The sequence below is a fragment of the Montipora foliosa genome, chromosome 5 (assembly GCF_036669935.1).
Source record: "Montipora foliosa isolate CH-2021 chromosome 5, ASM3666993v2, whole genome shotgun sequence".
Lineage (NCBI taxonomy): Eukaryota > Metazoa > Cnidaria > Anthozoa > Scleractinia > Acroporidae > Montipora > Montipora foliosa.
The window spans coordinates 3,021,622-3,031,621 of NC_090873.1; the positions used below are offsets into that span (position 1 = coordinate 3,021,622).

Consider the following 10,000-nt stretch of genomic DNA (forward strand, 5'->3'; position numbering starts at 1 on the left):
CAATCTTGAAAAACAAAAATAAGCAAAGGAAACTGTGACCAAAAAGTTGAAAACATGAAACAAAAGTTTACGCTAATCCTGGATTAAGGTAATTGGCTTTCGAACAACCGGGCCCTGTAATCGACGTCTGGTTCTGTAATCCTGGTTTAGTTCCTTGCAAACTGTATAAATTTGCCGTGGCGAAGACAAGAAGACAACATCCGTGCTCTATTTCTCTCAATGCTCAAAAATTCCGTAATTGCGTGTTGTATAGTCCAGTCCAAAGTTCTAATTTTACAATTCCATAATCTTGATTTCAATAACTTGGTACCAAACGTTCCACAATAACTTGAAATCTCGTTAAGAAAAATCCTTAAATCCAGTAGTCCAGTTCGGCTTGAGATCGCCAAAACTCTCTCTATCATCGATTCAAAATTCAACAAAAGCTACAAGTAGTAAATAGTTATCAGAAACTACAACAGTTCGTCCTGATTCTACACTCGAGCTGAACAAAAAACCCAAAAAACCCTTGTCATCGTTTTCGAGAGAACAGACAAACAGCCGAAACTGTTCTGTGCCTGCCCCTTACGGCACTGAAAAAGTACCGTACGTTGTACAATAGTACTTGACCGTAGTCCTTGGCCAAGAAACTAATCTTAGCCAAAAGCCCGAGAAGCGATCAGGATACGGGATAATTAGGTAAAAAAACTGTGGGGATACGGGATTTTTAGTCTGGAGGTAGGGGGGGGGGGGGGGTAGAATTGAGGAGATACGGGATATTGTTTAAAGTAAGAACGCATTGCGTGTGGTAGTGCAGTAACTTGACAGTGTTTTTTTCCATAACTGTCAACTGAGCGGCGTTTTGTTTTTTCCAGGACATTCAAGTCCTTGCACAATATGTAGCTCTAATAGTACACGACATTGTTTGGTATCGTAAATCATTACGGTGCCATGGTAGACATCTTTGCTATATACCCTCTAAGAAGACATGTGGTTCAGTAAAATACTAAGCCCAGAACGATTGAAGAAAATAACAGGAAATCGAGAAACATTTGGCTTCAAAGCCGATATGTTGATCATTTACAACTTCTTTTTCACCACAAGCTTAAGCGTGTACTCTGAGCTTCTGACACCTTTCCAAGACCAATGTTACTGAAGTTTTTTTTCCCTTTCCAGCGGGGTTAGTATCTGGATGGGGGACGTTAAAATATGCGACTTTTGCTGTCAGGAACATACGCCCAAAAATTCTATTTTAACGCTCAAAAATGCGAACAAAGCAAGGTACAGATTTTGCTAGCCTGCTTTATGCAAAACAAATATTGACGAAAAAGTAAATAAATATTAATATGTAGTTTTTAAGGAGAGCAGAAGGAACTTTTAGGAAGTGTCGATCGAGAATAAAACAATTTGCCATCAGCGAAAAACATTTCGGGAGATTTTTGTTACGTTCCATCAGAGTTCAATTTTTCTATCGTACTTTTGGTCATACAAGTAAAATCGCAAAATCGGAAGTGACATCGATTTTAGCGGCCGCCTGTGATCAAGTTATACCTTGCGTGTTTACTGACAACTCACGAAACAAAGGATACATCTGTGACAAAATGACGGCATAACACCTGGTTTTTGTTAGTGCGTTTTTTTTTCTTTCAAGTGTTATAAAGTTCGACAAGATCTATGTGCGAATTTAACATAAAGATCACAATCGTTGATGCTAGTCCAAGTGTCAGCTGAAGTTAAGCTCCTCCGAATGAGGTTAGTACTTGGATGGGGGACGGCTGCGAAGTCCCCGAGACGGCGATAGCTAATTCGTTTTTTTTAAACTTGATTTCATTTTTTATCTTGTTTGGCCATTCAAAGCTATTTTCTTATTTTCTTTCTACGTCAAAACGGCGAACAAACTGGTTCCCAAGAAATATTGGAGTACGTATTCGTTCTATGCAAAATGCTTCTAATGAAGTATTCGTTGTAAGCAAAATAATAATGTTCACAGTGTGGAACACACAAGTGCGAAGCAAGATCTAGAAATAACGTAGAAAATTCTCCTTACCTTTAAAGCTTGCCTTTCTCAAAGAAAAAGCATCTATCCACTTTATCGAATAGTTTAATACTGAAACAATCATGGCGGGCGGAAAGATTCTATTATAAATCTTTGCTTTCACCAATTTGTCGGAAGTGTGTCACGGTGGCCGAGTGGTCTAACGCGCAAGCAGAGGAAGATCGTGATGGCTTGGGAAGTATAGGTGTTCTCCTCGGGGCAGGGAAGTTTGGAAATACCGTAGGGAATATAAATCAATCCACCCGAACAGAGATTAATTCAATATCCGTGGGGTATGCACATTTGTGACTACCAACAAACAAAAGATTCCAGCCCGGTTTTAAGACGTGGATGCCTTCGGCATTCCACGTAATAAACAAAACCGATTTTGAAGGCCTGTTTACTTTTATTCGTGTTGCCATGGTAACGGCATATTCGTCAGCTTAAAAACTGTGTTAAGCCACTTTAATGTGCTAGATATTTGCAGAATTTAACATAGGCACGGTTACTGGCTGTGGCTGCATTAATGACAATGGAGAAAGGCTGGTCGCTTTTTGTTTGAATAATAATTGCGTAATAGGGGAAACAATCTTCCCACACAAGAATATTCGCAAACTTACCTGGAAATCCCCCGATGATCGTACAATCAACGAGATCTACCATGTAATAATGAACAAGAAATGGAAGAGATCTCTACTGGATGTAAAAGTATATCGGGGAGCAGATGCATTTAGTGATCGCTACATGTTATTCGCAAAAATCAAACTAGAGCTTATGGCTGTAGCCTCCAATAAACAACGCAGGAAAGTGTGTGATATCAATCGGCTGAAATCGCAAGAGGTCAGAAGAAACTTCAGTATTGAACTTAAGAACAGGTTTGCTGCACTTGCCACCCTTGAGGATGAAACAGATCAGGATTCTGTGGAATGTTCATGGAAACGAATAAAGGAGTCATATGCTGATGTTGCAAAGAAAGCTGTTGGCTTTAAGAAAAAGAAGACCAAGAAATGGTTATCAGCTGAAACATGGGACAGAATAGAAGCTAGGGGGGAAGGCAAAGGTGAAGATGTTAAATTCTAAGTCATCAAGGCAGATTGAACGGACGCAGGAGGAGTACAAGAATAAAGATAGAGAAGTGGAAAGGAGTGCAAGAAAGGACAAGAGGAAGTTCATCGAGAATCTGGCTAGCGAGGCAACACTAACCACAGTATGCCAGTAAAAGACAAGCAGAGTAAGGTGATAACAACAGAAAGGAAGTAAGCTTCGAGGTGGGTGCAGCACTTTGCAGAAGTCCTTCCTTAATCGGCCAGATACAGAGAAACCAGCAAATTCAACCTCTTCTGCATCATATCTTGATATAAGCACCAGCCCCCCAGGCATAGCAGAGGTTCGCTCGGAAATCGAAGCCATGAAAAATGGAAAAGCTCCTGGAATTGATTCACTTCAAGCTGAACTGCTGAAGGCGGATGTAGTTACATCATCCAGGTTATTGACAGACCTCTTCGGCAAGATCTGGGAACAAGAATTTGTCTCTAAAGACTGGAGTAAAGGTTTTACATTCAAGCTCCCAAAGAAAGGTGATCTCGGCAACTGTGATAATTGGAGGGGAATTACCCCACTTTCTGTGCCAAGCAAGATATTCTGCAGGATACTACTTAAGCGCATTCAAAAGGCTATTGATACAGCCCTCTTGATACAGCACTCAGAGAAGAACAAGTAGGGTTCAGAAGAGGAAGATGTTGTATGGACCAGACTTTTGCAACATGCTGGAACACTCTCTCGAATGGAATACATCTCTTTGCATTAACTTTATTGATTTTCAGAAAGCATTCGATAGTATACACCGAGAAAGTTATGAAAGATCCTCCAAGCTTATAGAATACCACCTATATTATATAAGATTATCCACCTTATTAAGATGTTCTACAATAACTTTGAATGCAGTATCATCCTCGGAAATTCCATTACAGAAGTAACATCCGGAGTGCGTCAGGGCTGCGTACTCTCGCCTATCCTCTTCCTTGTTACAATCGACTGGGTGATGCGCCAAACAACTTCCGAACGCCCCCGTGGAATACAGTGGACTCTCTTCTCTCACCTTGAAGACCTTGATTTTGCTGGCGCTATTGCCGTCCTTTCTTCAACACCTGCCCATCTTCAGGAAAAAACTGACGATTTGTATAGGTAATCGCATGGGGCCGAGTAAAATTAAGGATTAATATCACGCGTGTTTTCAGAAGTTGCTGAAATTGCCCGAGTCGCGCAGCGACGAGGGCAATTTCAGCAACTTCTGAAGACACAAGTGATATTAATCCTTAATTTTACGAGGACCCATTGCGATTACTTGTTAATAACAAAGAGGGCAAAATTTTCTTAACACTGTTGAGGCACCTCGAAAAACAGACAGCTAAGCGGAGTTAAAACACTCGTTCGCTCGGAAGCAAAACAACTAACAAACAGCCAAGCAAGTCAACTTGTTCTTTGCGTCCAAAACGAGTATAGATGATTGTTATTTACATCCACTCGAGAGGAAAATACGAGTTTCATTCGTGAACAACTGTAACAACGATTAAACCAAATGTTAAGCTTCAATTTATTTTATTCACCTGTGCTGTAGGGGTTTTTACCACTTGCAAATACGCATCCGTAAACATAGCAAACGGTTTGTCCAAAGAAATCCACCAAATTTGAGCTACTTGTTCCTCCCGTCAATGGCAAATTGTTCTGTGACCTTTTTTGTTGAGCTGCAAGATGTCGTGGTAAACTGAAAGCCCTTGACGAAAGGAATCATTTTGTTTTTCAACCACACAATCCCGCTACGCCGGCGGACGCCATGTAAGTCGATCCAAGTTTTAAGCTTTTCATGAAAAAACTCTTTTGCCCTACTTCTTGTCACTCGAAAATTCAAATTCCAGATCATCTTTTAAAGCTAGTTCTTAATCTTTATGCCTTTTCGGCGAATGCAGCGCGAATATTAAAAGACAAACTTCGATGAAGACGAAGTTGTTTTGCTCAAACAGAAGAAACCAACTGAATGTGGAAGACGTACGTTCAGCCAATCAGGAGCGAGAATTTTTGGCGCTCGACCAATCGTGAGCGAGTAATTTTGCCCTCTTCTCAAGCAAAATTAAGAAAAAATACCCTCTTCATTGACCAATCAGCATTCAGTAATTTTGCCCTCTTTGTTATTATAATATGAATGCCAAGATGATGGGACTGACTATCAGCAAAAAGACTGAACAGAGATCCAAAAATCATGTGTCTCAACTCTGGTGCAGCAAGGTCAGTCAACATATATCGATGGAGAACCGATAGAACATATAGAACTTAAAGAACATATAGAAACATATAGAACATATAGTTCACTTATCTCGGGAGTGTGATCAGTACGGATAGCAGTGTCCAGAAGGACATAAAGGCCAGGCTTAACAAAGCCAGGTGTGCATTTAGTAGACTCAAAAACATCTGGAAGTCTAAACAGTATAGCTTTAAGACTTAAGTGCGCATCTACAACAGTAACGTCAAGTCTCTGTTACTGTATGGCTCTGAATGTTGGAGAATTGTGAAAAGGGACATAAACAAAGTCAGTGCTTTTCACAATTATAGCTGTCTGCGAAAGATCTGCAACATCTTCTGGCCCAACAAAATTTCCAACAACGACCTTTACAAGAAGACTGGATGCACCAGTATCGACCTCGAAATTAACATACGCCGGCTCTGATGGTTGGGACATGTACTACGAATGCCGCCAGAGTGGATACCCAAGGTTGCCCTTAGGTGGACGCCCGCAGGCAGAAGGAAAAGGGGGTGGCCCAAAACCACTTGGAAGAAGACAGCTGAGATTGAACTAAGTAAGATGGGTCTGACATTTGGAGAGGCTCAGGCAATTGCGAAGGACAAGAATCGTTGAAGGAGGGTCATTGTTGCAGCCCTATACCCCAATTGGGGCTATAAGGATCTATAATGATGACGGGCGTTATGATGATTGGCGGTCTCACCATCGTGCCCCTGAGAGGCTTTAATGGACGATAGCACGACCATGAAGTCCAGTACGATAAAGGAAACAAATGTTTCTTGCTGACACGCTTTCCATGCAGAGCATATCTCCCTTCATGTACACAAAGATGAAATTCATTTGAAACCATCAACATGATCAAATACTTACCAATTTGTGAAGAGACACTTTTGCAGATCCGGCGTGAGACGGAGAAGGATGAGTCACTTCAGGTTCTGAAAACTGTTATCATCCAGGGCTGGCCTGACCACAAGAATGCCTGCCGTCACGGAACCCCATCAACCACGTCCAACCACGGCTCCCGTGATGGCAGGAACGCCTACTTCTCCTGTGAAGCCACCAGAGCTGAGAAGATCCCAGCGTGTCCGCCAAGTCCCGAAATAACTGCAAGACTGTCTTATTATGCATGACAGAGTTGTCTCAGGATTTCTCTGCAAACTCTACTAACCACTTAAGCGAAAATTTGTAAGAGCTCCTGGGACCCATATTGTAATATTTATCCGTATGGTAACACTTTTTAGGGGCCGTTTGCATAAGGAAGGTCTTTCATTTGCCTATTTCGTTTTCTGCAAAAGGGAGTGGGTTATAACATGTGTTAGAAATTTGCACGATTTAACATAGGCACGGGCTCTATGATGATTAGCGGTCTCGGCTGCTAATTAATAGCTGTGGTTACACACACCTTGGGTTTGGGGCCTTCCAGAGGGTAAATGGCTTGGTTTTGGTGCAGCTCAGGTTTCATGTTACCCTTGGGGATGCGGTTACACAGTAAAAGACTCCCCTCAAGGTAAAATATAATTAGATATTAGTTCACTGACCTTGAAAATTAGTTCTGCTTCATGATTCGCCAAGACACCTCAAGGAGGAGATAAACTGTGCTATTCAGTTACGTGAAGTTCTTATATTCTTTTTGATTTATCCATGGAAATAACCCGAGGGCAGTTTCGGTCTAGGGAAAGCGGTTACACACAAAAACGTCACCCATGGATGAAAGGGGTAATGTAACCACATCTAATATTCGTATTTTAGAGTTTAGATGGTCAGTTTAAAAATTTACTTTGTTCTTTCAGATCTCTCAGTGTTTCGTCCGTGAAAGGTTCTTCGATTTTAGCTCTCACTGGCTCCCGTCCTACTCTTGTTTTTTTTATTTGCAAATACAATAAATATAGGTGCTGAACAGATACAGAGATTGAGGTACAAGGAATAATTAAGTTCATCTTGTTAAATTACATGTACATGGAAAGTGAGCTCCTTTGCTTAATAAACTAATCATTATTATGCAGGTTCTAAATAATTATATAATCATTATCATAAAAGAGAAGGAAAGAAAACCAAAAATAAAGAAAAGAAATTGATTGGAAATAATTATTGAAAATTCGAAATGGAACAAGCTGTTGTGTTGTGATCTTAGATCGCACCATGTTTGGTTATCAGCCATGGTCGGTGGAATTCTAACAAATTAAAGAAGGAGCGCTGCAAAACATTTCCTTTGAGATGTTTCTTTTTTCGTTGTTTTATACTCAACCCCTGTCGGTGAAACTATGTGGTCCTTTCAAAACAATTTGTTCAAGCCTGGCCTAGCTGATGCTTTTCTCCACCAATTCTTTATGGGTACTAATGGTCGATTATTTATTCCTTTATCATGGGGTTGCCAGAGCAGCAAGTTTACGCAATATGCTCTTTTATCTAGACAACTCGCGCGCATGACTTCCCAATCACGTCCAATTAGTGATTAAAAGCCCATTCACCATTGTCTCTTATTCTTTTGCGTCGCAGATTACTCTTGTGGGACAGAGAACACTACAAGAGTTTCAGAGAGGTCACGTCATCGACTTGTTGTCCAATGACATTCAGCGAATGGAATTGGCTCCTCGCTGGTTTTTTGAAATGATTTCGTTGATTTTTCTTGTCCCAGTTGTCATTTACTTGTTTTTCAATCTTTTTCACTGGAAGGCTCTGATTGGAATACTACTTTTACTCGGCTTAGTTCCATACTTTCTAGTGGTTTCTTTTCTGGTTGGAAAACTGCGATGGCAAACAGCTCAAATGTCCGATAAACGTATCGCGTTAACGAACGAGCTGGTCTCTGGGATACGAGCTGTGAAGATTCAAGGTTGGGAACAGAACTATGAAGAAAGACTGAAAGAAATAAGAAGGTAAGGCACATACTCGTAATTTAAAAAGAAAAATAAACTGACTAACTTTCTTGAATGTCTCTCTAAGTAACTGACTTACACGCTCCTTGACTGGCTGACAAGAAAATGGGTCGTTGATAAAACGCGCAAGCTGTCTTGCACGGACTGTAAGAGAATACGCTGGTCAGAAATATGTCCCTCATCCCTCAGATTTTATAACGGTGACATACGTGGAATCCTCGATCTATAAAATGATTAAGCCATTGCATAATATAGCGAGGTGGCAATTTAAATTTCGGGATTTCGCTAGCCAGGAATCCCTTTTCCGATCAAATTTGTAGTGAGTACGTTTGCTTCTCCGGCGTGTGGGCAAACCGGGGATCTTTTATGAAAACGTGAATGTACCCAAAGGTCTTTGTGAAAAATTCAAGTGGAACTGGACATCCATAGGACATTATATTATGGACACAAAGTATATACGAGTTGCTGAGACCTTATCAAATGTGTGTTTCAATTGCAGGCAAGAGATAGCCAAGATTCGTCAGAAGAGTCTGCTGGTGTCATCTGTTGAGGCAATAATTACTTGCTCAGGTTCAATTGCTGTTTTTCTTTCCACGTTGTTTCTAGTGTTGGGGAATTTGGAATTGACTCCAGTAAGCGCCTTCATGATGCTTTCTTTTATGAATCTTTTGAAATTACATATGACTGATAGCTTGGGAAAAGGGTTGCCAGTTGTGTTTGAAGCAGTTGTGTCACTCAGCAGAATAGAGGAGTTCTTACACTTGGAAACTTTACCATCGTCTTCCATCAACTTTCACTGTTTAAAGAATTTAGGCGAAGATTATGATGAGTCTGAAAGCACTAAAAACCATACAAGTTATTCGTGCGAGAGAACGAACACATATTTTTTCAAGGGAAATAAAGAAAGAAGTCAAACAAACTACACAAATAAGATCCAGGAACTAAATCTGTCCTCTCAAAACAAAGGAAATTCGCTGATTGTGTCAAATTTAAGTTACAAAATGAATGGAGACAACAAGTATATTCTTGACGATGTCAGTTTCGTGACACCTACAAAGAGTCTCACCGTCATCTGTGGTCAGGTTGGGAGTGGAAAGTCCACATTACTCTCTGCGATTGCGGGAGAAGTCAACTTATCTGGTGGAATTGTAAGGTATCCGAAACCTCTAGCCTATGTCCCTCAAGAACCTTGGGTGTTTTCTGGAACGATCAAGGAAAATATTCTGTTTAGTGAGACTTATTACCCAGATTGGTATGCCACGGTTGTCGAAGCTTGTTCTTTGAAGGACGACATCGAGCTATTTCCGGAAAAAGATGAGACGATTGTGGGTCAGAGAGGAGCCGTTCTGAGTGGTGGACAAAAGGCTCGTGTCAGTTTGGCTAGAGCTGTTTATTCGTGTGCTAATGTTTACATTCTTGATGATCCACTCAGCGCTGTAGACCAGAAAGTTGGTGACCAAATATTTGAGAAATGCATTTGTGGTCTATTAAGTGAAAAGATTCGAGTTTTAGTCTCTCACCATTCCAGACACTTAAAAGAAGCTGACCAAATTGTTATTTTGGACAATGGTCGTGTTCACGAAAAGAAAGCACCACAGCAAAGAAAAAGAAGCAAGGTAGATGGCGTCCTTATGAATGTTTCCATCGATAAATATCTGGTCGACAGGAATCCACCTGTCAGCCAGTCTTCTGCTAACGAACCAAAAGGGCTGGAAATCCCCGACGAGCATCGAGCGATTGGAAACGTGTCATTTAGGCTTTACTGGGAATATTTTACGAGCGGAACACATCCAGCTTCTGTTGTTGCCTTGATTG

General features: G+C 40.9%; 1 protein-coding gene and 1 pseudogene across 1 annotated transcript in view; both read left to right on the plus strand.

Annotated features, from left to right (window-relative positions):
* LOC138003382 (ATP-binding cassette sub-family C member 4-like) overlaps window positions 1-10,000 on the plus strand; it is a 23,408-nt gene that overhangs the window by 4,531 nt on the left and 8,877 nt on the right. The window contains exons 3-4 of the mRNA XM_068849426.1: window positions 7,806-8,185; window positions 8,685-10,000. The exon at window positions 8,685-10,000 is cut by the window's right edge and continues 21 nt beyond it. Coding sequence (XP_068705527.1) covers window positions 7,806-8,185; window positions 8,685-10,000 — 1,696 coding nt within the window. The remainder of the gene's footprint in view (window positions 1-7,805; window positions 8,186-8,684) is intronic.
* Window positions 2,202-3,036, plus strand: LOC138004213 (craniofacial development protein 2-like; annotated as a pseudogene).